Below are 27,827 nucleotides of genomic sequence, written 5' to 3' on the forward strand. Positions count from 1 at the left end.
TCTTCTAGTTATTTCTCATTCATGATCCGGAGCAGTGGCCACTACCTGCCCTAAGTAGTAGATGTGCTCCCTTACCACTTTCAGCACCTCGCTACCTATTGTGAACTGCTGTTCCTCCCCGTTGTGCAAAGAGCACTGGTCGGCCAACCAAGATGGACAAACAGTCTTTGTGTATAAGAAATGAGCCGTCCAATGGCATGAGAAGTGAAGTGAGCAGGTTTTTCAAATCTCTTCAGGCCCATTTCAAGCCCATCGCTCCAGAAGACCATAGCAGTGCAAAAGCACTGCTTCACTAGCAATCCTGGAAAAAACCGATGGGTCTGTGAAGCCTGAACCTTGAGATGAAATGACTTGGATACGGTGTGGCCAGGGGAAGGTCATGTGGTATGAAAGTCTAAATTGTCTTCAAGGACAGTGCAAGGTAATGTCTATACTGTGTTTCATACATCAGGTGCAACGCTGTGAAAGGTATGGAAGTAGTCCGGACGGGAAAATGAAGGGAGGCGTGTTACTCCGCACTTGTTCTGTGCCCAAGTGGTCTATGGCACGAGAAAGCGACAGCGTGTTGTCAGCAATAACAGTGCATGTAATCAAGATGACAAATGTGTCATGTATTAAGCCTACAGGCAAAGTATTTACTATGTTTCGCTCACCACAAATAACTCACTACTTTTTGGTCGCGGATGCAGGCAGCACAAACGAGCGCTAGCTTTGACAGCGTTGCACATGATGTTTGAAACGGAGTATAGGCAAGAGTAGAGCAAATTCGAAGGAAAAGTTAAGTCAATGTTTACGCAGTAGTCAAGCTAATTCAAAATGAAGTGCTTTTGCACGTTATACTCTGTTTAATGGCATTCAAATTTTTTTACCACTGCAACAAGGCTGTGCGGTCTTCATGGAAAAGGGCATTGCATGCCATACAGACACAGCTTATTATGCTGCACTTTCAACAGACTGCTCAAGCGTTGCTGGCTTTTTGGCAACTGTGTCGTGCTGCAAAATCACGCCTTCTGCAAAACACGAGACATCAGTGCATGCAAGAAACATGTTTATTGTTCCCTGTGGCATACGTTGAACACAGAATCACTTCGCATTTTTCAAACAATGACCTCATACTTGTGCATCGTGTTGCTTAAATGCCACTTGCAGTCAATGATTAGCTTCAGCTTGCTCTTGACAGGAGAACAGCAGATTGCAAACTTATGTACAGATTTCAATGCAGTGGATGGTCCTTGTAAGCCCTCAAAATCCAGCCAAGAGTGAAGTTTACAATCTTTGGTGCTCAATACTACAGTGATGCTTTCAGTATTTTCAAGTGCTTGCTAGCAGGGAAGCTAGCACAGTGAATTTGCTGGTTTTTGAAAGCAAATTGCTGGCTATTTGAAGCCTTTTGCAGCACGAAGCATCTACCTGCAAATTGCATCCGGCATCTCATGCTTTCGGTTTGTATGCATGGGCATTTAGACAACACGCACTAGTGTTAACATACTCTCCATTAGTTCGCAGATGTGCTAGTTAGCACCTCCATTTATGAGCCACAAGAAAAATGTTCTGTTAAATAGCAAAATTCACAGAACGCATAAACACTCCAATCCTCAAAGGACAATGCCAACTTTTTTTTTAAAAAAACGAGGGTTAGACATGCTCACTTCCTTTTTGCAGCAACATTAAAAACTGCCCATAAGTAACCTTCAACAAGTCATTTGAACATCAAATCCAACGTGCTGTAAAGACTCAACAATTCGTTCCAACTGGGTTCGCTTTTCATCACTTCACGAGAGATTCATCGCCAACCTAACAACAGACCGTGGCGTGTCTCAAGCACCCACGACAGGCCAGCAATCTTCTACCTTGGTATAGTCTAAGCCAACATTTATGATATATCTAATCAAGTGCTTAATGCACCTGTGGGGCAGGAGACGGGGGATGATCTATCAAGAGACTACACTGCATGCATGGAATGGGGCGGGATTCGTGTGGAGGTTCATTACATGCACCATAAAATCTTACAAACATCAACAAAAATGAAAACCCCATTAAGATCCCACGCTTTGCCAAGGGCAACTTTACAGCAACAGTGTTTTATTGGCAAATGGCTGCAATCAATTAACCAGCATGCAGGAACAAACTGGCCACACTGTGTGCCTCAACAAAGGTCTTCATTCAACGCGAGAAAGAACTAAAAACGAAGTGTGAATACAACGATAACTGCTTTAAAAGGCAGTTAATATATTGGTTAAGGACTATTTCATTCTGGACAAAAGTAATACTGGCATTGACAACGGGACACCTAAACAGGCAACAACCTATCAGGCAAAACGTGGGACAAAAATTCTCTAAAAAACATTCTCCCAGGAAGGTCTAAAAGTGTATTGTATATGCCGTAACAAAATATATAAACAAGCTCTGTTGTATACATACATTATTTGTTGATGCCTAGAGTACATAATTCGAGAAAAACTAGCGACTTATTTAATACAACCAAGCAAGCTCTTCTGAGCACAATTTTCTGGCTAATACCTGCTGCGCTGGATATGAAATTCATAGAAACCGCTAAAAACTGACCCCCCAAAATTGAAAGAGGCGGTGGATGCACGTTGCATGCACTCTTATAAGACGGCCAAAGATCATGGTAGTGGTGGTGGTGGTGTGGTGATGGCATGCGTGGATGGCACAATGCCGCAGAGACTCTGTCGCTGAAGCTGGGTGTCGCAGTCAAGCCGCTCCTCCTTGTCTGGTGCCGGCTAGTCTGTTGGCAAGTCTGTCGGCTAGTCTGTCAGCCAACAGCAGAACCATGTGAGGCAGCAGGTGCCCAGGCAGCACTTGGCCAAATCGTCCATGCGACTCGAATCCTGGGTCTGTTCACGGACAACGCTGCAAAAAGCACAAGAGAGCGCTGTTTTGATGGAACTGCCCCCAAGGCAAAGCACAAGCTGGGCAACCTAAGGTAACTAAAACTAAGTAAACTAAAAGGGACTTGGGGCCCTATCTTGTAATGCGATGTAATATGCCTGTATGACAGCTTTGGAAAAAATTTTAATTATTGAATTTTAAACCTCTTTTCATTGCCATAAGCACTAACTTTATAGTGTCGACAATGAATCAAAGCTGTTTGAAAAAAATAGGATGCAAGTGTCAGTGCAAACATGTAGTACAGGCAAGATGCAAGAGTGCAGTACTAGCTAAACATCACGTCTATAAAAAAATGCAGTACCAGATGTCATCAAATATTTTAAAATTTTTCTGCAGTACAACATAAACATGAAACTGGCACGTCTATGCACTCCAGACTTGCAAATTTGTATATAAATTGCAGGCAGTATGTAATTATTCTTTTCAGTGCTTTCTGAAAGCACAATTTCGATGGGTAAACCCTGAGCAAGAACTTGTGTTTGTGAGTTTGACCCTAAAGAAATAAATAAATAAAAATAAAACAAATAAATATCCGTGACTGGGATTTGAACCCACGGCAGCGCAAACAGATCAGCTCAGCTGGCCACTGGGCAAGAGCACTAGGCTATCGCCATAGCTGAACACGCCGCGTGTTAAATGGCAACACACTTTCGCGCTGTGCATTGCACATCGTCTTCTTCATCAACTAATGCTGCTATCAAACTAATATTCGCGCTTCGAACCATGTGGCAGTAGCACGGAACAAGACTATATATAGTCTTCCTCCGTGGGCAGTAGTAAGGGATGTGCGCTGCATGTGTTGGCGTGGATAACGTTGTGGCAGAAACACGCCACTAGAGCAACACACGCTGGCGTTGACAATATTGCCACAGAAACGTGACACTGGAGCACAGGCCGCCACTGTACATTGGGTAAATTGGCACTGACGATGAAAAAGTTGACATGCATAACTGGCACACTGGGTCAGTGGATGCCTCAGTCATGCTTTGAAGTACATGGCAGAGGAGTCCACCTGCAAAAAGCTGTGCTTTCGCACAGTGCTTTGTGTTTAGCGATGCTAAACCGCCAGCCATTTTTTTAATCACCATCATCTGCTCATACCGTAGCTTTACAGTAATCAGACGTAAAGACAGCTACAGATGAGCAATTTTCTTGCTGCCTCGAAAGTTCTTTTACTCCCCATAATTTTCAGGCTTTTTCAACAACTACAGAATGACATGGATGTAAATGTTAATACCACAAAGTAAAGGTGGCTGCATCTAATGCTGTTACCACAAGTTACCATGGTTACCACCACTAACGGCTACCAGCGTCTCAACTTGGCATGCTTCTTAAGTGTCACTAAAGTTAGTTTTCGTCCACAAACCAAAACATTTATTCAGCCTCAATGCACAATTCTCAAATTGTAACTTTGTTCAGCTGTATGTTGTGCTAACTTTGTAGGAAAACGGCAACAAAAATATGTGCCAGTGTGTCTTCCACAATTCACCATGCAATGCAGCAGTCATGCATGTTTGACATGCAACACAGGGCCAGCAAAGCTACCACACTGGGCTGTCACTTTGGCCTGATCTGACTTTCGTCGATCGCCCGTTACAAAGGGAGGGCTACAAGCATATCAGCATCATCATCTGCTCTCTATGTGGCAAATACAACCTCACCATAGCACACTACTCTCCACCTGGCAACAAAACCATAACAGTCTCTGATATCAAAAGACATATGCTTTATTTGCTTCCTAGTGTTAACGCTTGGTGGAAGCAATCTTGCCGGTACAGGAACTACATGCTAGATCTTCTGCAGGTAAAAAAGCTTACTGCTATTTTCTCGTTACAGGAACTACATGCTAGATCTTCTGCAGGTAAAAAAAGCTTACTGGTGTATTTTTTTTTAATTGTGGCCTTGTAATCATCAGAAAACCAAGAGATCTATGTTTTTGGCTGGCTATCTATAACAAGGTAAAAACTTCCCTGCGACACCCAGGCCAAATGACTTGCAAACTGACTCACACTGTGTTGCCCCCAGGGTAGCCCGTCGCACCATAGTATCCCTGAGCACTTCCTGGAGGTGGGGCGGGTTGTCCGGGGTAGTATCCGCCGGGCATGGGTTGTGTGGTGGCGTTGTAGTAGCCACCTGGCGCTGACTGACCTCCCGATGGGTAGTAGCCAGCTGGTGGTACAAGCCCGGGCTGACCCGTGGGCACGTAAGTAGACCCTTGCTTGACGTAACCCTACACAGGAGGAGGTTGCAGAATGCGCAGGCACAGTGAGTACTCCCATAAGGGCTTCAGCGTAACAGTACAGTGCTCTCAAAAAGTTACTTTCTCAGCCACTTTGTGCACAACCTAGGCTGTCACTGAGCCATGTCATGAGCTAATTATACTCTTAAAACTCTGGAGATAGTGACAAAGAGTCTCGTAACCCGAAAAAAAGACATGGCTGCATCCAATGCTACGGGGGCTGCACCTTGACACTTCTGTGAGAACAGCATGATGTGCTGCACATAAACACAGGCATTGATTTCCCTACTGACCTCTTGTGACATTAGGAAGAGCAATGTGGCATCCCCAAATGATCTCCTGCACCCCCTCCTCCCTCTAATGACTATGCAGATCTTTTAGTCACTGCTTCATCTGTTCAAGCTGCACATCACTGCTTCATCACTGTCCACCTTTCAGTCTAGGCAATCCATGTATCCACAGTAATCGTTCCACAAGATCCTCTGCATCTTTCACCAATCGATTCGACACCAGTTCCTTCGAGAGCGACTACACCTCAAGAAGCAGCAAGTGCCAGCTCAGCAGTCACTGTACACAAATCAAGACTATTCTGGAGAGTAACGGCTGCCGAACCAGTCGCCTCTCAAGCATTGTCCTTGGTGCCCTTTTGGACTCCCAACAACATTCACCCTGTTTCTTCACAATCAAGAACCTTTAGAGCGCCGGAAGTGTATCAACACCCTGCTGCATGATGCCACAGTGCATAGATACTACAATGTTCCCAAGCTGTCAAACCCAAGGAGGACTGAGAACGCATTACTTGAGCTGCAGGGTTGAACACAGTAGCCTCTGGTTGGTGTGTTTGTGGTGGTGGAGGCTGCTGTGGAGCCTGTGGCGTTGATATCCACCCCGGCTGAGGGTAGCCGTCGTTGCCGGCCTGTGGGTTGTACGGTGGTGGGGGATCATAGGGCATCTGGGGAAATGATGGCTGCGGGGGAGGGTAGGGGGCCTGGTGAGGATAGGGGACTTGGGGTGCAGACATCTGCAAGGAAGATTCAGAGAAACACCACTGAGATCAGAAACAAGGTTTGAGACAAAGTGCTGGAAAGCTCGTACAAACACTACTTTCACAACAGCTGCTGCATCGACACCCACTTGGAACAGCCGTCAATAAGGACCTTTTCGCATAGAGTCAGTAGTGCAACTACCCTATCTGCTCCGAGCGTTATCGTCTCCGAGGCAGACACCACTGCGGAGCAAACTTGTCCCAAACAGATAAACAGCTGGACGGCAGTTGCTATCTGCGAGTGCAAGACGTTTCTATAAATGGCCACTAACTACACCATTTCACGGCAAGCTTCATCGTAAACGACGCTATTACACTTCAAAAATGCTCCAGTGAGCAAGCTGAGAGTGACAGCGCGAACAGGGCTTCTCGCTCGGTGCAGAAACGAATGACAACTGCGCGTAGCGCAACTGAACTAAAACTCTGTCAGATGAGTAGCGCACTGGGCATATGCTTCATTACTACTCGGCCCGTGAATTTGCGCTAGGAAGTACAGAAGCCTTCGTCGCATTTAATCGGGTGACTTTGGAATTAATTTAAAAAGCCGCAGATCCGATTTCTCGTTTAAGCATCAGCACTGTTACGAGGCGAAGTTAAGAGAAAATAGTTCAGTCACGTACCGACATTCCGACGCGCTGTAACCGACCGCAAGCCGCGCCTAAAACCGCCCGGCATATGACTTCCCCCACGACCTACCCAACGCAGCACCATTCAGCAAAAGAATTCAATCCGGGAAGTTCCGTCGTAGAATGGTTTTCCAAGCGCGCCGTTTCAAGGAGGTTTTCACTATACTCAGAAGACTTCTCCACAGATAAGCAATTACATGAGCCATCCTTGTAGGGTTGGTATTGCGACTGTCGCGGACATTCCTCACTACAGATTAAAGCGACGCGCACAACCCCAAGAATTGGAATTTACTTAACGTAGAAACGGTATCGAGCGAAATATGTAATGAGTTTCGCTTTAATTACGGAACTGGCACGCCAACGGAGGCGGCATGACAGTTCCGCTCAGCAGCCCGCCCTGACGTGACACCTGTCAGGTGTATTGATCAGCGGGAACAATGCAACTGCCACTGTGAATTGCACCGCTGTTGCGATGCGGGTTCTGCAGCATTCGGCTAAAATAAATGCACCCCCCACCGCCGACCACAAACACCTTCGCTGTAAGAAGTGTTCACTCACGGTTGTAGATACTTGCAATGCTCGCGCCTGTCACTGAACACGCTATGACGAATGCGCGGACTTTGAAAGAGGTCACGGGGCAGTTGTAATCGCTACGCAGTCAGCAGCAGGCGTCGGTGACCGCGCTACCACTACAGCTACATGAGGATTGATCGCCACAGATACGGTGTACCCGGAAAAAAAGAAACAGCGCAATGGTAGCAACGGCGTGCGCTTACTCCCAGATACTGCGCACGCAAGTTGGGAAGGAAGTTTGGACGCTCACTTTTTCGGGGTGTGACGGCTCCAGGTTTGAGCCCGGAGTTTAACGCGCTCACTTAACCAAGGGCTTGTGCGCTCTACACACTAGCCAGAGATGATCACTGCGTCGCTCGCATTAATCCACCAGCCATGTTGGAGACCGCCCCTTTCGTGACGTCACAGCTGAAGTTGCCATGGTCATGGCAACATGTAACGTAAACTGCAAAAAAATAAATAACTTAAATAAATTTTGATTGATGTCCACAACTTGACAAACTGACCAATTATTTTTTACTCAAACTTTCTTTAGTAAAAATAAAGTAGAGCTTTACCCTAGTGGAGAACAGTGAGCTTTACGGTACGTATAGATGCACTAAACAGAAGTACTTTGCTCTGAATCACGTGTAGTTGTTTAGTCAATGAGATTTATAATATCAGCTGATGAGCTATGTATTTACTGTACATAACGTCTGAATATTAAGACTGAATTGCAAGTTTATTGTTTTATGCGTTGTCTTTTAACGTATGATAGCACCAATATCACAAACAAAACACTCAGACCGGGGCGCTAGTTACCCCACAGCGTAAAGCACAACCAACTGTCAGCTGTCTGCTCGGCCAAGCGAGTTGATCGTCGCTCGTTTTGTGTGTGCTTGTCTGCGCTGATGCTGGTGCCAGTTCTCGCAAGGTGAAAGACAAAAAAAACTTCCCCTCAAAAAAAAGAGACGTCCGGCAGGCCTCGTTATGTGAAATGTAAGCTTTGTTCTTCTCTCCGCTTTTCGATCCACGTGTTTCATCGTTGTATATACACATCGCTGTGTTAGCAGTACGCACGGGTCCGTCTACTGTATGCGTGAGGGTTGGCCGCCGTGTTGACCGACGGTCTGGGACACAAAAGAATGGTCGATTTGCTTGAGTTGCGCTGCAGTTGCGCGGTTCTTTGACCCAGCTGGACGCTACAGTGCGCATTGGGGGGCCCCTGCGTCGCCAGCCGACCCCGAAAAGTCCCTTCGCCAGCGAGCGGTGCGCTGTGCGCGGCCAGCGAAGCCATTTCGCCGCCGCAAAAAGCACGTTGCTTCCGAAAACAACGCAACCGGAGACAGACGTCATCTTCCATCGGAACGCTGGGCAAGAGCTAAGCTGTCTTTTTTTTTTTTGTGCCAGCTGATCGTTTATTTTTCTCGTTCCTGTTTCCTTTTTCACAAAATGGTCACGCTGTTTCGAATGACTCATAACGCGTGCGAGCTTTGTGTCCGGCTGTTTCGAGTTAGATATCAGTCATGTCTCGTTCGGCGAAAAGTTGGGTCGCTCGGTGAAACCCGACGGCGTACCAGTTGCGTCCTGTAGAGGTGGTTGCTAATTAAGCTACGTCTCGGTGAAGGTCGGAAGTACTGGCAATACGTGGGTTTGAGTATTTGTTACCGTCGTGCGGTTTGTTCTTTACTGTGTTGCGTTTGACCCAAGGTTTCCAGGGCCTCCGCTCTCTTGATATACATGCTGATTGTACTTTCGTTGTTTGTTTCGCTAGAGTACTGTTGATGGTTGCTCGTGCTTATTGATATTTTTGTTTTTCTGATAATGTAGAACATACTCGCGGTTTAGATTTGTGTAAGCTTGATACGCGCCAGTGGCGGTCTTTGCCTATTCGCCGGTCTGCAGTTTCTAAACTTTGTTCTTCATTTGCTTCTCGACATTGTGCATTATGCTTGCCGCAGATAAGCCGTACTATTGTTTTCATCTCGTGTGTAATGAAACTACGCATTGCCATGCTTTTGCGTGCGGAGATTAGAATGTTGACTCGCCTGCTGATAGTTACCTCTGCCAGAAGCTTGTTAGCATGCTCGGTACGCAATTTTTTGGTTTATCTTGCACCTTGTGATGTTGTATACCTTAGGCTAGGCAAGTTAATGCTGTGCACATTTCAAAAAATAACGGCTTGTATGGCTTGATTCGTGTTGTTAGCCTTGTGGTTTGGTCCATATCACTAAACACCATGCAGTAAAGCTTTTAATGCAGTCTCACTGTTAGCATGTATGTTGTGAAGGCCTGCTGGCATCTTTACATAAAACATTTGAACAGAATCTAAGAGCTTGTCAAGACAGAAAGCAGTGAATGGTCCGAATTGGTCTCTAGTGCACGAGTTTACGACAGTTCAGTGCAGTCAGATGTGCACTGTACATACAACTACTAACAAAATTGTAAGAATGTGGGCTCAGAAAAAAACAACGCACTGTAAAAAAATGGCAGAACCGGTGAATATATTTCAAAAGGCATGGCAAAGTATCCAACAAGTGTTATAATTCTGTTGTAAATTATATAAACAAGTGTTAAATACATAATTCTGTTAAATTATATTATATTAAATTATAAGTCATTATATCATTAAATTATATAAACAAGTGTTGTAAGTTTTATATTTTTTTTCCTGAGGCTCAGAGAGGGCATAAAAATACAGAGTAAAATGAACTTGATGCAGTTAACATTGTTGAAAGGCAATACATGACTTACTAACCAATTTTACACTATGCAAAAGCATCAATGTTTTGAAGTCTCCTATTTAAGGCTTTTTGTGCTGCAGCAAAGCTTCGTCTGAGCTTGTTGATATGGGTTCCCCCAGCAATCCGTTTTTGTGGACAGCGTTCTTGGCAGCTATTCATCATTTGTAACACCCTTTGCGACAGGTGCTGACAGTGTTGGGAGTTACGTCTCTCACAAAGTACATCTCGGTCGATTTTAGTGTTTTTATTTCTTTAAAGATACAGGCTTTGCATGAAGCTGACCACTAAAATGCACAAGACTTGCACGGCAATTTTTCCCATGGTAGCCACATGAAATGTCCACTGATAGTTGTTTAAGGAAAGCTGTGAGCGTTTCAAAGCCAGTGCATAAGCTTTTTCTCAGCGTTTCATTGTGTAACATGAAATAGTGTTTGTTCTCGTCGAGTTTCTCACTTCTACATGCCTTTGGCAGTTTCTGTGTTTTGTCTTAGTCATTTGTCTTCATGCTGCTGCGAACTTGAAGTGGCGGAGGAGTGAGCCTCATGGTTTGACTACATGAGAGGGTTGGCTACGTCAAAGACAGGCCTCTCTTCTTTTTGAAAGCAAAAATAGAAAAACGGGAACTTTTAGCTATAAAAGTGCTTAGTGACTACCAAGGTTTGACGACAACTCACCTGCTTGGGCAATAAGTTTGCCAAAGGAAAAGGGAACCGTCTTTGGCATTTTGGCCCCAACTTTTGGTCAGTGTTCTTTTTTTTCTTTTTTTTGATGTGAGCAGCACTCAAACCCTTTGGCAACCTTCTCAGAATGCTCACTTGGTGTGTCTATGCATGCTCATATGCGTGTATGCATGTTGCATTTTCACAGTAGCAGTGCTTATTACTCTTGCTAGGTATGAGTGCAAATCTCATCTGACATATATAATCAAGTATTGGTTGTGTATGTCAGTGATTGTGTGATTGAGAACAGATGGCATTTTTTTAAATGCCTTAACAATTTAGGGTACTCAGCCATTTCTTACATGATGCAGTAATTGTCTCATATATATCCGCCCGAACCATAAGGGAAGGGATAAAGGAGGGACTCGGAGAAAAAAAGAACAAAGAGGTCAGAGTGGAAGCTTGAGCGAGTTAGTGATGGTTCACTCGCCACATGGTGCTTAGTCTATGTCTGCTTAGGGCTATGTGGCAAGGGAAACAAAGAGGTGCTGTAGTGGAGGGCTCCGGTATAATTTCGACCACCTGGGGATCTCTAACGTGCACTAACATCGCACAGCACATGGGCGCCTTTTGAGTTTCGCCAACATCGAAATACGGCCGCCGTGGTGGGGTTTCAACTTGGATACTCCGACTTAGTAGCCGAACACCTTAACCACTGAGCCACTGCGGTGGGTTACACGGGTGATGTGATTAGAAAAAATGTGTGCAGCTGCTTCGACACCTCACATGCACAGTGGCATTGTTCACAAAGTGGCCTTGCAGTCTCTGTTTTTTTTTTTGCTGCTGCTTATTGAACTCATTAGGACTCCTCACGTGTTTCAGCTAGCGTCAAAGAAACGAGGTTAGAGAAATTAGCACATACAAATTAATCTTGTTTTTATTATAAAATTCAGCATACTAAATGCAGATAAAAGATTGCCAGGAGCCATACCTCACTTGTCCATTGATGAAGTCAGCCTTTTTAACATTCAGTAATCTGGCAAAGGCTGGCATACCATGATTTCCTTGCAAGGCATCCCACAGCCAGACTACCACAGCCAGACTGCTTTGTTGGTTTGATGCCATGGTACTGAGGTGCCATGGGCAAGGAAGATGCCTCTTTAATCTTTCGGGTGAAAACTCTCTCCATCTTCACCTCTATTTTTTCTCTTTTCATGCTGTCTGTCGACCAGTCCTCTTTGCTCTCTTGCACGGTATCTGCAGCTGGTACTGTTGTGCAGAAAGAACTCCAGAGTGTTTGAAGCAAAATGGGAAGTGGAATACCCTAGCATAATGCAAGCTCCCTGTGTCAGTCTAGTCTTCTAGTGTAGGGTTTTTTTTTTTTCTGTGCAAACAATTATGAGATTTGGACACATTGTTTTTGGATTCATTCACCAAGCATGAAGGCATGTGAAGGAGTTATGACATTTGCACCCTCATATGCACTGCCAAAAATCACTGCTCTGTTTTTGCACGATCTGACAAATGGACCATTCTAAAGGATTATGAAATATTAAATATTGCGATTTCAGCGCTCTCATTGGGTGCCGAGAGGGCTGAACAACAAGTGAAACTTGCGAACAAAGAAAATCTATATGTTTTTTTTGGCTCCCATTGGAGGGCCCTTTAAGGTAAATGACTGTGTCATTCTTGTTCACATTATTCAAGCATAATGTGGCCCATGCTGTGGACTGTACTGTTTGTACACTTAAATTTTCTTGGGTCACTAGTGACCCACTAGTGAATCCAGCTTTTTTGAACCACCGAAAGATGGAATTAGCTACCTGACGTGTGCTTTTCGTGGGCTCGAAAAATCCGAGCTCTCACACGGCTTCATCTCATGGATTGTGCCAACACTGGTATTAGTATCCCGCAACAGACTTCTGCTTACCTCAAACACCTTATTTTTCAAAATTAGTGGCGGGCTCCCCTGAAACAACTCGTATATGGCCCAACTATTTAGCCCAAAGAAAGCAGAAGATCTTGAGAATGCACTGAACTCTCGTTAACTTGGACTCAAAGTGAACCAAAAATTTATTCGAATTAATGTAAGCCCTTTTAATACCTCTGGTGTTCACAGGATCAAAGTCTCAATTTGAATCAACTGGTGGTTCGAATTAATTCAGTCTAGATTAACGAGAGGTTGCTGTTTATATCGTAACTAGGCTTAAATATCCCTTTGCCACGTTGGTGACCCTTGCAACTGAAATATCTTTTTTGCGAACTTGTTGAGCTTCATGTGACTTGACCTTGTTTGCTTTACCATCGCTGAAAGTGCTTCACGTTCACCGTTACACAGCACCATGGTATGTGAGCCAAGCTCATGGGGAACGTGCTGTGCTGCTGCCTCGGCCAGGACCCGGCGACCGGTGAACACCCTCTGAAGTTCCTCGCCCCACCGTGCTCCAAGGGTGGAACCACGGGTGTCACCAACAGCCAGGCCGCCGCTGGCTCGGCCCAATCCGGGCCGGGTGGCGGCACAACCCCCACGGGCGGCGGCGGCGGCCTAGTCACAGTCACCAGCACCCCGGCGACCACGCCCACCGGCGTCACTGGACTCCTGACCAACTCGTCGGCCGCGGCCACTTCCGAGTCGAACTTGTCCACTACGACTGCGCCCGCGGCGCCAAGGACCAGTATTGGTGAACGCTTCATGTTCTACCCGCGCCTTCAGCCTGGGCGCCGCGGCACGTTCGAACCCCGGCACTCGGAGGCACGGGCCCTGGCCCTCTTTGAGAAGTACAGGGACCCCGAGGAAGACGCAGTCCTCGCTGAAGGCATTGTGCGCCTCTGCGACGACCTGGGTGTCAGACCCGAGGAATTCCGTGTGCTGCTCCTCGCGTGGAAGTTTGGTGCACAGCAGATGTGCCGCTTCACGCGGGACGAGTTCCTTAGCGGCTGCCGCGCCCTGCGCGCTGACTCTGTCTCCGCAATACAGGCGCGGTTCCCCGAGCTCGTCTCGGAGGCCCGGGAGCCAACCCGGTTCCGCGACCTGTACCGCTTCACATTCCGCTTCGGGCTGGAAACGGGCCAGCGCACGCTGCCGACGGACATGGCAGCCCAGCTGTGGCGGCTCGTGTTCTCCCTGGAGCCGCCGCCGGTGCTGGAGCGCTGGCTGGCGTTCCTCGAGAGCCACCCGGAGGTGCGCGGCATCACGAGCGACACGTGGAACATGTTCTTGCACTTTGCGGAGACGGCGGGCCGCGACCTCAGCACGTATGACGACTCGGAGGCGTGGCCCAGCCTCTTTGATGACTTTGTGGAGTATGAGAACGATCAGACGAACCAGAATGTGCTCCACCAGGTGAACAAGGGCGACAGTGATGTGAAGGCGGAGTGACAGCGTGTTGCTGAAGGTAAGCATGCTCTGTGAGGTAGTCGGTGGGAGTTCTGGCTTGTCTGCAATGGCCATCCATGCATTGAAAAACTGGTTGCTTAATTTGGGTCGCTATATAAACATGGGTCACTATATAAACATGTAACACACACCTACAATAGAGCTATGAAGAAACTTGGATTTTTAAGGTGTACGTTAGTGAACGCTTCACCTGAAATTAAAATTCTAGCCTAAAAAACATTTATCCGACCCGTCCTAGAGTATGCCGCGATTGTCTGGGATCCACATACACAATCTAATATTACCAAACTTGAGAAAGTTCAATGAAAATCAGCTAGGTTCATCTTTAACTCATACAGCTGGTGCACGTCCCCATCATTACTCCTAGAAGCTGCAGAACTGGAAAGTCTCACATTGAGACGTTACCGGGATAGGTTGAAATTTTTCTATTTACTCTATCATAACCAGTTGGGAATAGACAAAAGTTTATACATTCTGCCAGCTAACCGTTGCTCTACGCGCTCATATCACACCAAAAAAGTCCTAGATTTTTCGTGCAGGACTAATGCATTTAAAAATTCCTTTTTTCCGCGCACTATTTGCGATTGGAATGCGCTATCCTCCGACACGGTTGACTGCCCAATGGTTTCGTCATTCCTCTGTGCACTTGCGCATAAATCCTGAGTGACATGTGCCTCCCCCCCAAAAAATGAAATTCATGTTTTAAATTGTATCTTGTGTGTTTTTTTTTTCTGATTTATTATTCAGCGTCCTGTATGTTGTTTGCTGATTTTGATGTTTTTGAATTTGTTGATTTGTGTTGTCCACTCCTGCCCAAGGCCTGAAATAAGGCTGGCAGTACCTGTAAATAAATAAATAATCGTGCCATAGTAATAACAAAGAGGATAACAACAAACAGGTACAAAACTCCAAGCCTTATTTATTATGAACCTCTGACCTTCCTGAATTCAGTATTAAAGTGGGGCCCCCTAAATTAAGCTCAGATATAGTAAAAACTCGAATATAATATAGTGAAATTGCAGTATCATTTTGTCTTTCATAGACGAGTGAATTTTTTTTCTTTTCGTAAATATTTTGTTTAAAGGAACGGCTAAAGACCACCTGGTCATGGTGATGTTCTTCCCTGCGGAATGATGATATCGAGGCGCGCACAAAATCTAGGATCGTGAGGCTAACTTTTGTGGGCAAGTGGATACCTAAAAGGATAAAACAGGCTTTTTTTTTTTTTAGATGGCTTCACCACTAAGCTTGAAAGCTGAGAGGAGAAGCCAGCTTTTCGAAGGCCTTGGGGCCATGAGGCAAAACACATGCTGCGCACGGAAAAAAAAGTGATGCTGGTTATGAATGTCGAAAAAAAGCTGCGTGGTTTGCTGATAAAAAAAAGACACTGAAAGTGCTGCGAGGAAAGAAGTAGGTAAGGGAAGTAAAGAGCGAGCATTGCATTTCTTAACTGTTGCCTCTTAATTGACGTTGAGGCTGCGGAAGATTATGCTGCGGTCAAGCAAAGCTTTGATTTTCTCATGGAATCAAACTCGCGTTATATTCGTAGCCACATTGTGTTCATGCAAATAAGGTACTTCCACAAGGCGGGAAACGAAATCGAAAAATACATAACATAAATATGATAACTAAAAATAAATAATCAAATATAGAGACGATAAGAGCAGGACGGACGGTATTTCTGAGTGCTTCTTTTATGAACCAGCACTTGTGTTAAGTAGCCAATTAAATGCCATAGGGCATCTTCAGAGCCATGCCATCATCAACAAACTGATATAGTATAGACCCTGAGAAGGTAAACGTTTTTACTAGTCCGAGTTACTGTACTGCAGAGGGCTTCTACTCTATTGGAATGTGGAGAGGATAGATTGTGCTGCTTAAAATCAACAGTATTTTCTTTTACAGCACTAGCTGCATTAGCCTAGTTCCCCCAGATTCATGTTGTTTGTAGTCCTGTCCGAATGCCTCCCAGTGGAGCAAAAGATTGCCCCCGAGCTGGCCACTCTTCTTTGGCCTTCACTCACCCAGACAAAGCCCAACTTGAGCAGCCAAATGCAAACTGAAGGCCCTAACCTGGCCATGATGCAGAGTGTGGTTCCCCTGAGCCCCGAATCCACCGAATAATTCATAGGCTACTGCGGCTATTTGTGTGTCATTTTGCGAGCCAGACGGCGCCAGTCAGTCGTCGTACCCTGGTAAGTGGCTGTAATTATTTCAAGCAGTTGTGGAAGACAAAAGTTGCTGGTTCACAAAAAAAAAGAAGTTCATTTCTGCATTGCCTGACAGCCCAGTTTGTTGTTATTCATCTCAGCGGATGGACTGTGTATACCCTCCTCAAGCTTCCAACTTTTACGGTGAACTGATTTGCTTGACTGTACAGAAGTAGTGTAAAATCCGATGTACACTTTGCACCTGGTGTGTAGTTTGTCAATTTTATTTTTGGGTGCAAAAAAAAATTTTTTTTCTAGTTAGATGCAACTCAACAACAAAGCAGCTTTTCTCCATCAAAGGACCTCCTTCCAGCCAATGGCATCGGCCAATTCCCGTGAACCTGTTAGCATGATAACATAAGGACCAGAGTAACAGTGCAGGGAGGGGACTAACCCTTACCATGGAAGGAGAGGACTCTCCCCTTTCATGGGCCATTCCCTACATTGTCGCGCTAGCAGGCTTATGAGAACCGGCCAGTGCCATTGACTGGAAGGGGAGGTCCTTTGACAGGGAAAAGCCGCTTTGTTCTTGAGTTGTATCCGACTATAGATGGTCTGCACCAGGTACATGGCCCATGCCCAGTCATGTGTCATATACACACTCACGGGGTGTGTGCAAACCCAAACACCCTTATAGCGGGTAGGCGTAGTTCCTCTCTCATTAAAGACGGCCTCGACTTAGCATTACTTTAGCATTACAAGCTTGGACAGAGCCCAGCTTCAAGAAATGGGTCAGGGTCAAAATTCACTGAAGAACAAACTACAGCAAAAAGACTATACAGAGGAATTACAAATCACTTATAAGAACACATGCAAAGCGTTCTTGAAAGTAGTGCAGCACATGCGGAACAATAATTGTTAGCGGCTACAGAACAGGGAGAGGTCTTGCAAGAGCAGTGCACTAGTCACGAGAGATGCAAATGAAGAAGCACGAATTTCTCGCCAGTCACTGCAACAGTCCGAAATCTGTAGGACCACAGAAGTGACCGTTCAGAAGACTGCCACGTGCTCCCCCTATGGTTCATGGCTGTTCGACAGTGAGGTTGTCCCAGGAGTTGTGCAATAGCGGATTTTCCGAAGCAACCAAACTATGAAACAGACTAGCCACCGGAACTAAACATCCTTCTCTTATAGATGCATTGTGTCTGTTAGTTACCATAAGAACCGGCATATAATATGAGGTGTAATTTGGGGATAGCAAAAATGGAAAAGTTTTCATCCATGTGTAACGCGAGTAAGGAAAGGCAGTCAGCTGAAAGATGTTTCGGAAGTCGCGGACGCTGAACATCGCGAGCATGCACAGACTGGTTCCGGCATACGCTTCGGAAGTGTCCGTAGTCAGAGCTTTATTGATCACCATCATTGGGTGTACTATCTTCTAAGGGACTCTTTTCAGAGGTATCTTTCCATAGAAACACGTATTTGGTACCGTCAAGCACATTTGATATCCCTCATTTCTTTAAATAGCAACCAGCGAGCTCCTCGGGAATGCTGGCCCAAGTGTCCATGATCCAATTGCACAGTGTGGCTATAGAGAGCAGTGTCCACCGGCAGTAACTGCAGGCTCTCCCTACCTCATCCAGACCATGTGGCAGTGCTTGACACGGTACCGATGCTTTCCGCAGCTGCGATTAATTTCATTTTAAAAGCAGCTGAGTATTGCTTTCATGATCCTGATACCATGAGAAGTGCGATCATCCTGGGCTTATGGCGTCGATATCGAGACTACCTACCTACGACACCGCTACGTAGCGCCTCCTCTTGCTCGAGGCTTGATGGTTACAGCGCTAAATAATAACAAAACCAGAACATCAGATTTTGACTGAAAATTGCTTGGATCTGCATGTAATACGAGGTGGAAATTTTACATGCTAAAATCTGGAAAAAACCTTATATTATATTTGGGTTTTTATGGTACTTTGCACCAAGGCACATCCGCCGACTTCCACAGTGCAAACGCTCCCACCCTCCTGCGAGGCCATGTGTTGCCATTGGTCAGGCAAAGAGGATTCTTTTGCAATGGGCGAGTTGTTCCTGCTCTGGCTGGACGCCGCCGTTTCAGAGCGAAGTGTAGAGGGCATCACTTAACACGCGCAAAGCTACACACCCTCCTCTGGTCATTGGTGGATTTTTTCGTTGTTCTCGTACTTCCTGAGGTGTGCTCTGGCGAGTTTTTGTTCACGCCACACCGGCTTCTTAAATGGCTGCCGATTTTTATGGCAACATGGTCCGCACCCAGCACATGGGCTACACACCCAGTACCTTTTTCATACCTGGTGAATAAATCTGTGCCGGGCATTTTACACCACATTGGACGATATTCAAAAACAAATTTTTGTATATTCCGCGCCTATAAATAGTCAGCAAAGCCCAAAATTTTAACTTTTAAGCATGTATAGCTCGCCTGCCACACACCTGAATTGGCAGCAAGTTCTCTGTTTGTGTGCATTCACTCCCTACAAATTTTTTCCCCTGACATTACATGGAACTTTACCTGAGATAAATGGCATAGCTCTTTGCGTTGTCATCATGGTCAAAAATTCCCCATTCACTTGCCGCCTATCGAAGGGGCTGCTCTAGTAGGCCCGCAAGTGGATGTTCTCGCGAATGTACCGTTGTGAGTGATCCAGGCAGACTTGATGGTAGGTGCTCTCTTAGGAATGGAATGATAGGTGTGATATTAAGAGACAAGAAGAGAGTGGACTGGCTCGGGGAGCAAGCATGGGTTACTGACACCCTAGCAGAGATCAAGAAGAGGAAATGGGAATGGACAGGGTGTGTAGTATAAAGGAAAGAAAACTGATGGCCACTTGAGAGTAGTTCAGTGGATTGGAAGAGAGGGCAAGCGTAGAGTGGGGCGACAACGGGTCATGTGGGCGGATGATATTAGGAAGTTTGCAGGGATAACGGGGCTGCAGCTGTCGCAGGACAAGCTTAGTTGAAAGGTCGATGGGAGAGGCCTTTCCTGCAGTGGACGTAGTTATGATGATGATGATGAGTATCACTCGGCAGTTATGTAAAGCTGTCTCTGTGCCGGAGCTCCAAACTGTGAAAAGTTGGAGCGCTTTTTGTTAAGCCTGCTTGTATAGAGCAGGTTTTATTTGTTTCCACTTTTTGTGGAAAATGTAAATGCAGCATGAGGTTTCCTCCCTGCTAGTGGCATTGAAGGCACGTAGCTTGATGAAGCTTCAAGTCATGGTTTGGGCTGCAGTCTGAATATGTATGCCCCAGGTGTATGACTGCGGGAATTACCGTTGATTCCAGTATACAGTCAGTGGGTGTACATGTTTAAAAGTTAAAATCTTGGGAGGTTTTGAGGAGGACTATATCGGTGTGGACTGCACAGCATATTTTTTTAAATTTAGCTCATTATAGTATGAAGTGCCCAGTGGGGTTCTATGCACCAGGTGCGGTTTATACACAGGGTGCAAATTGTGTATGGGGGTAGACAATCTAGAAAAAAAAAAAGATTTTTTGCAACCAAAGCTAAGCGCTGCGAACTATACACCGGGTGCGGACTATATATTGGAAATTATGGTACTGTGGCCGAAGAGGCACAAGCCATTGCACAGTGCAGCATTTGGTGCTCCTCTTTGTCATTGCTTTGACTGCCATGGTTTCTATGTGCTTTGCATGACTCCTGTAAATGCTGTTTATGAACAGTGCACAAGAAGTTACCGTATTTTTCGGTGTGTAAGTCGCACCCCCCCCCCAATATTTGCAGGCTTTCAGTGAAAAAGTTGTTATATAAGACGCACCCAAATTTACCCAGTTAGGGCAATGAAACTTAACATGCTTGACATACATGCTTCCGCAGCCATCGCGAAATGCTCCGTGCCTGTGAGAACACTCCTTGCACTGCGGGAAACATTACAAGAAAGAGGCAACGCTCACGCTCCAGAGAAACTCGCACAGCAGCAGCACTTTATTATAACTCAGAGCCTTTGAAGGCTTCATCCTCGGACGCGCTATCAAAAAGTTCGCCGATTTCTTGTGGCAGCGCTGCTGAGACATGCTCTTCGGACTCAGAATCACTGCTCTGATCGTCGTATTGGTCAAGCGCCGATTAAGCTTGCAGGCCAGCCTTGTGGAAGCCTGCAGTTATCATTACCATTGTAACTGCACTTCAGGCTTCATGGACACACTTCGCAACTTCGCTGAATGAAGTGCACTTCATCTTTCAAGTTGCGGTGTACTTGTGATCACTTTGGTCATTCACGCCTCCAAAATGTGCTGCAAAACAGCTTTAAAGCTGCAGTTAAACAGTGTAAATCGTGTTACAACTGTGTGATTGCTCGTGACATTTCTTTTTTGTGTGGCTCATTTTATCGCGGCTATAGTGCAATTCTTTTGGCCACTCATTCTAAACAGTGAAACAAGCCTGAATGTTAACCCCGAATTATTTCCACACTTACAAAAAAAAACAAACACATATAAGGCGCACCATTGTATAAGACGCACTACCAAAATTTTTGAAAAAGGCCACGTCTTATACACCGGAAAATACGGTAATTTTGAAAGCTTCACAGCCCGTCCTCTTGCATACATTTGCATTTCTGCTTGTGAATATCTTTGCCTTACTATTATCAACAGTTCCTGCTGAATTATTGGGCCACTGATTAAGAAGCAATCTTCAGGTTGTTATATAGCACACACTTGACCATTTGAGTGCTTCAAGAACTGCTAATAACATGTCTTTATACTTTTTTGTGCCTAAAGCTTCCATAAAAAATTGAATTAATTGCTAAGATCGCAAAAAAATAGAATCGCTAGCTTTGTTTTAGTTTGGAAAATCCGCTGTTACGGTCCTCATCCGAAGCTATGAAGTTTAATTTAATTATATTTTATTTGGTCCATAGCATTTTGTTTTTCATGTTTGAAATGCGGGGGTCATAACTGAACGTTCATTTAGACCAACAATCCCCGGGCGGTCTAAATCAAACCGGAGCCCTCCACTATGGCATCCCTCAAAGCCACAGCACAGCTTTGTGGTGTAGTTAAGCCCGAAATGTCATTGCACAGCACACAGGCAATGCTTGTCTTACCTCCATCGAAATGTGGCTGCCACTGCCAAAATTTGGTCCCACTGTGTTGGGCTTAACTGCCAAACCAAAGCCACTGAGTCACCATGGCAGGCTAGAATTCTAAAACTTGTGAAGTGAGCTGTGCAAGATTGGTTGGTACAGGAGCGCTGTCCAGTCATGACAGACAGCAAGTAAGGAGCCTAGTCACAACACCCATTGGAAAAGTCACTAGGAAACTGAAAGGCACCTTAGCGTAAGAAATGATTTCAGTCATCCAAACACATTGCCTGAGTGGTGTATGGGTTAACAAAGGAAAGCACTGTTTGCTTAAAGCATCGGACATTGATATATTGCAGGCTTTATTCTTTCTATGTCTGCCAAGGCCAGTGCTATATGCAACTCCATTTTGATTTGATTCCATTTTTATTTTTGACTTTTCGTCATTGGCTCAAGCCCAGTAATTGGGGGAGGGGAGGTCAGTGCCGTCGCCAGAGTTACTGACAAAAAATCAAAAATGGAATGCAATTGAAATGGAATTGTTGTTTATTTCGAACCTGCCACTGCACTCAGTCTTAATAAAGAAGCAGTGGTGCTAGGACATTGAGGCTTGCAAGCACACAACTGACGCCAAAAATTAGTTGCAGCACTCAGCATCTCAGAACTTTGCCAAAATTCATCTTTCAGAGGCATGGTGTCAGGGCTGATGGTCTAACGGTGTTCCGCATCTTGCAGGGTTGTGACTCATCTCAAATGTCGAGCCAGTCAGCCGCAGCAAGCTCCACGGAGGTCGAGGAAACTGCTGCTCCGGCAGCTGATGCTGTCACTGTGTGCGAACTACAAGCCACATCGACAGAGTGGCTTAATTCCATTGAGGCGCACGCAGACTGTTCGACTCTGCTCTTGCGGCAAACTTTGACCCGTGATCCCAATTGCACGCTGCGTGCCGTGGCTACACATCGAGGCCACGAAAACCACGTGGGGCTTGCAGATGGGGCTGGTATTTCGAAACATTTATATGCTTTCAGTTTTCAGCGACACACCAGTAGCTGCGAGAAGGGAGCTCGTCAGTATCGATCGACAGACTGTGAAACCAAGCGATGCTTTCTGTGGTCACGCGATTGTGCGTAGCGTAATATAACATGGCAGGTTTTCTTCATCCTCACTTGTTAAGAAGCTTCGGATGGGTGAAAAGTCTCCAGACCATCCTCCGCATCGAGCGTTGGCTTACACAGCACACTGGCCGGACTTGAAGTCGTCGGCCAAGTACGTGCCTTGAGAGCACAGGGAACTAGTCATCTCGTCTGCGCTCTCCACGGGTGTGGCGATTGGGTTTTACTGGTTACGTTGCACACTATTTGAAAACATCTCTTTGGATACAGCTTCAGCCTTCGGGTTCTTTTTTTGTTGTTGTGCGTGTTAACTTAATTGAAAATGCAGTGACAATGCGGCAAATATGATACTTTTTTGACCCCTCTGATAGTTCTTTTCTATGGCTGCTTATCTGTTTTCGATTGGACGTCGGCACCTAGTGTCTGTCAAGCACAGGTTCATTCCAAAGGGCTTTGTTAATAGTGATGACCTGTAGCATGAACCCAGCAGAGTCATCTGAAAAATCAGCAAATGCCCCAAACACTTGTGAAGGACCTTTTTGCGGTTGTCATTGTTTCGGAAACCAAGTGCAGTTGTCTTTTTTTATGTGCGTCAGTTTGAGATCTCTCTTAGGTTGTATGACATCTGCGAGATCGCTTGTTTAAATATAGGGTCCTTTGTATTTGGGTAAAACATGATTGCGCCTGGTTTGTGCACCTCGAGGAGACATCCTGAGATTCCTACCCAAAGGGTGGCCTTCAAGAAAAAGTTGTTTATCAGTGCAAAAGGCGAAGACCCTACATGGGAATGAGCAGATATCTTCAGGCTGTCGTAGGGTGGTGCTTTCACATGTTGACGATTTTAATACTTGTCGGGTGGATAAATTTGGTAACTACCCGTTTGATGCAAACCAGCAACAGAAGCGGCAGTGGCCAAGCAGGCTGACACCTTACTCGCAATATTGCACCAAGCACTACCCATGCTAATGATGCCCTGTTTAACATTGTTCTGTGCCCTAAATAGTGGCTGGGGCATTGGAAATATTATTTCATAGCATAAGTACTTGCAAAGCTGGCTAAGTCTTGTGTAGACATGGAAATGCTGTGCACAAGGATGGCACTGTATGTGAAAAAGTAGTAAAGGGAGCCAAAAAAAATTATTTGTTAAGTGATACTTTGATTCAGTGGGCATTTAAAAATAAACGAAAATGACTTTTTTTTGTACTGCAGTAAAAGGACTCCCACAACTTTCTTAGGCTGCAAAAGGAACCCAAAAATCTCTGAATTACAGAAAGACCTTTTCGGAGACCTGATTTTTCTGATTTTGCGCTCGAAACACGGTTCCTCTTTTTTTGCGCTCAGATTACGAGGAAAGTACAGCCCAGAAACTAAGGGTCCTTTCTGTGTGTAGCATTTCACTTGTAGGAGGTTCCTCATGCACACCTAACGCTGGCTTGGGAAACAAGCGGCGAAGAGTATGCCTGCGAAAATGCAGTTGCTATTGTGGCTTTAGGTACAGGTACACGCAGTATGAAAGGGAAGGTTTAGATCCCACCTTAAGAGGCAAATCTACATTTGCCACTGCATCGAAGTTGAAAGGATATCTAGGCATCTTGTCCGCAGCAAAAACTGCATGGAGAAGCGAAAACTTGGCTCCTTATTGAGGCTGTGTGGTAATCATTGATTTCATGCTAATAAAATTGTTCCCTGTCGTATTGTTTCAACTTGTATGTAGCATGCGGTGAAAAACCATGGACAATCGTTAATCGGAAGGAAGAAATCGCTGCTCAGGTAGGCCGCGTACACGGCTCTCAGTTAATTCGTTACTTTTCAGGCACGAGTTCTGGCTGCCAGATTTTCACGTGTGTGGTGGCTTGGTAGGTTATAAAGCACATTCTGGTATGTAGCAGTGTCTTTGCTCAGTATAGCATTTTGTCTGTAGTGAACAAATATGGCGCTACCTACAAGTTAAACGCTGCTCACAGGACGGTGTTGGTGGAGAAATGTTTCGACATGTTGACGCTGAAGCCTTCTAATCCTGTTGCAGTAGCAAAGAAAAAAGAAAGCTTGTTTTCACTTCATCTTTGGAACCATAAGTGGACATTTTGCAAATGCTGCTTTCGCTGACATCACCATCTTTCAGGTGGCAAGCTTGACTGGGAAGAATCCGTTTTCAGAGCTGAGTTCTCTTCACTAAATTGTAGATGCCCTGAAGAATGGTGGATGCAGATGTACAGCTCTTGTCGAAGCTAAAGAGCCGAAGAACTGGTTTTTTAAGCCATCTGGAGGGAGGGCTCTTGCCGCATCTGTAGAAGTTCTTATTACTCTGAGCAGAAAGGAGTAAAGTTTTTACTCCCATATAGGTGTTTAGAATACACTTTCGGAGGGGTGACGACTTCAGCATGCTGATGTTGCATAGCAATCCATGGAGCATGACCAGAAGGACACAGCTTGGACTCTGTACTTTAGACAGAGGTAGTGATAAAGTGCTCTGCTTTCAGATTTTGTCCACTTTATGCTTTATTCACTACTTCGTTACTTTTAGGATGGGTTTTGTTCACCAGCTTGGGACCAGCGAGCCATGGCTGATGAGAGGATTTGTGTTGAATGTTACTGGAACTTGTTGAATGTCCATTTCTGAAGGAACTTTGTCAGAAGCTTTGAGCATATTGATCTCCTTGTCAAGCTTTACACTGCGGTAAATATCGCTTAGTTTTGCTGTCTCTTTTATGCAGCTCAATGCTGTACGCGTGTTGCTCTGTATACATTCTCTTTGTTCTTTTATAGAAGCTTTTGCAACTTACTTTGGCTGCCAGTTCCTTATTTCTTGCCTTTTACATTTGCTCCATCAGTTTACTGCTATTTGCGCGGTTGTAAATCTGTTTTCTTTTTATTTTACTCTCAGGCCGCTTTCCAGCCATGTGCATTGGGTCTAGTCTTATGTTTAGTAATTAAACTGTTTCTTGTATCTAGGTTAATATTGAATGAAATGGATGACTAATGTGTATGATGATTTGTAAGACAAGTGAACATGGTTTAACAGAGTATCTTGGCATCAGCAGGCTTGCACTGTGTTTGCAATAGTGATCATGGCAGAAAGAATGAGGTTTACAAGAAACAAAGCTTAAGTGAGGTGTGGCTTGATTTTGCTTCACATATGTGTTCAGAAATGCAAACAAAACGGAAGCTATTAAGTGTTATTGTGAGAACAGCGTACACTCATGACCATGCTGCTGCTGCTGCTGTTGCTGATAGGAAGAAAGAAAAGGAAAGTGCACGGGCCTGCCTACTGGCTCAAGCCGAGCCACTCGGAATGTAGGAGAGTTAAATGATAGGAGAGCAAAGATAAAGAAAAGGCACGTGCTGATATGCCCCCCTCATGACCATGATTTTCTAGAATGAGGTGCTACTGAAACAAGTTGTGGAGGAGCTTTGCAATGCTGACAATTTTTTTTTTACTTTGACATTTTCTGTGCTGTGTGCATGCAATTTTTGCAGCAGCATAAACTTTCAGTGGCAGTGTTAACTTTAGTGTAATATTTAAGACGGTGTTATTGCAGTTTTGTCCTTGTAAAACTTCACTGAAATGTATGTCAGCAAACATGAGGTTTCTGTCTGACTGTTCCAGTTGCCCTGACGATCCCTGTTCATAACCCTGAACATTCTGGCTGAGCTATATATCTGGTCCTTTACCAAAGGACGCAGAACTTCTTTTCCCTGAGCCTCAATCTAAGCTGTCGCCATGCTTCCACTGACTAGGCTTTCCAGATTGTGCTTACAGCCGTCAAGTGCATTGCCGTGCCTGCAGAACGGAAAAACCAATTCAGCCTTCGTGTTAGAACATCATTCAACTTGTTGGTACTTACATGGCTGTGTCTTAGGCCACTTGAGACAGGGGTAGGTGCAGAGCACACTAGACAGAAGGAATGGCAAAGTGCAAGGCACAAAGGTTTATTCAAAATGCTTTGAGAGTTGTGCTACTGCACTGCCTGTTCAATATGGCAGGTGTTTGGATGTTGCACGTAGACCAATCCAGAGTGCTAGCTGGGGCCTTTTAATTTTTTTTGTCTGGTGGGCCTAGAACCGTGAGCCAATCAGCTTGGTGTTGTGGCAGTGCAGAGAATTGACATTCCTCATCATGCTTGTGTAGGTTACGTAGGACTTGGCACGATGTGGAGCTGTGCGCACATTGAGGTGTGGTGTAAATTAATGAATGGTGACTATGTTTATGTATGTGTGCATGGTTAAGAGAGTGTCAGCTTGACTTTTTTTTTAGGTCGCTGCGCATTAAGGAGTGGCATAGGGATGCAGGTGGAAGTGCTTTGCGCGAATGATTTTGTTGCCGTCGGAAGGAGACTAGGCTGGGAGTCACGGTCTTCTTATTTTATTTTGCCCGCAAGCTTGATTAGTGCGTGCTGGTTGCCGGTGACTCCTGCAGATTTTGAGAGCATTGTCTGCAGTTGCTGTCGCGTTTAACGCAAACACTGTGTGCTAAGGTGTGTCATGTAGACATGAGTTCTTGTTATGTGGTGAGAGCGTGGGAAAAATGCTGGTCTTCATGTGAGAATGTCATCCTTTGTGCCCCATGAAGTGCTTAGTCCTTTGCTATGATAGAAAAACATTTGGGTGTTTGTGTTAACCGTGACACCAGCTGTACTTGCTTAACCTTTTTTGTACTCTCTGGCAGAGTGGCATGTCGTGTTTGCTATTGCTGTTGAAATTTAGGAATGCGTGGCTATTTACAAAGCGTGTGTGTATATTAGAGTGCGTGTGTGGGTGAATGCATGCGTAAGCTACCAATAAACTATTTTCTATGAAAGATGTATGTCGACCATGTGTATGCCATCGAGCCAGTTGTGCTGCTACCAATTGAATGCCTATTTCAGAAAGCAATGCTGTACATTATACAGTCGATTACTGTTGTAACGGAGTAGCGTATGTAGGAAAAAAGAAAGGAAAATTAACTGTAAAACAGACAAGTGCAAACAAGTCAGTTATTAAAGGGGCTGCAAAACGCCGCTTGAACGGATGCTGGTTATGCTTCAGTTGGATTCTTTATGTCACACAGATGCTGACTCAAAAAGAATTACGAGAATCTATGCATATGGAACGGGAGTTATTCAATGAAGAAATTTCAGAATACAAGCAAACAAAATGCTGCCCTCAACTCGATTTTCGCGCAGCTTCCCATTCCAATTTCACTCCCAATGACGACACGCAGGGCGACCAATCAAAACAGCCCATCTTAGCACGTGGCGGAAGTTTGCACTCCATGGTTACCTGTTCTCTGTAACTCGTTCATGTCAAGGCTGGCAGCCCCGTTTGCATGG

The 27,827-nt window shown here is 45.2% G+C and overlaps 2 protein-coding genes across 5 annotated transcripts; one reads left to right on the forward strand and one right to left on the reverse strand.

Moving 5' to 3' along the window:
* Positions 1 to 1,031: 1,031 nt before the first annotated feature.
* Positions 1,032 to 7,798, reverse strand: LOC144101443 (uncharacterized). 3 transcript variants are annotated; one of them, XM_077634619.1, is made up of 4 exons: positions 7,647 to 7,798; positions 5,952 to 6,173; positions 4,923 to 5,143; positions 1,032 to 2,874 (listed from the first exon to the last, which is right to left on the reverse strand). In XM_077634619.1, the coding sequence occupies exons 2-4, from the start codon at positions 6,171 to 6,173 to the stop codon at positions 2,769 to 2,771; spliced, it is 549 nt and encodes a 182-aa protein (XP_077490745.1). In that variant the 5' UTR covers positions 7,647 to 7,798; the 3' UTR covers positions 1,032 to 2,768. The 3 variants fall into 3 exon arrangements, with proteins under 3 accessions (XP_077490745.1, XP_077490746.1, XP_077490747.1); XM_077634620.1 differs by having other exon boundaries at positions 7,382 to 7,798; XM_077634621.1 differs by lacking the exon at positions 7,647 to 7,798 and adding an exon at positions 6,287 to 6,305.
* Positions 7,799 to 8,212: 414 nt separating this feature from the next.
* On the forward strand, positions 8,213 to 27,316 carry SCCRO3 (defective in cullin neddylation 1 domain containing SCCRO3). Of its 2 annotated transcripts, none has more exons than XM_077634622.1 (3): positions 8,213 to 8,374; positions 13,117 to 14,173; positions 22,142 to 27,316. In XM_077634622.1, the coding sequence occupies exon 2, from the start codon at positions 13,141 to 13,143 to the stop codon at positions 14,155 to 14,157; it is 1,017 nt and encodes a 338-aa protein (XP_077490748.1). In that variant the 5' UTR covers positions 8,213 to 8,374; positions 13,117 to 13,140; the 3' UTR covers positions 14,158 to 14,173; positions 22,142 to 27,316. The 2 variants fall into 2 exon arrangements, with proteins under 2 accessions (XP_077490748.1, XP_077490749.1); XM_077634623.1 differs by lacking the exon at positions 8,213 to 8,374 and adding an exon at positions 8,930 to 9,022.
* The last annotated feature ends 511 nt before the right edge of the window (positions 27,317 to 27,827 follow it).

Source organism: Amblyomma americanum, chromosome 8 (assembly GCF_052857255.1).
Source record: "Amblyomma americanum isolate KBUSLIRL-KWMA chromosome 8, ASM5285725v1, whole genome shotgun sequence".
Lineage (NCBI taxonomy): Eukaryota > Metazoa > Arthropoda > Arachnida > Ixodida > Ixodidae > Amblyomma > Amblyomma americanum.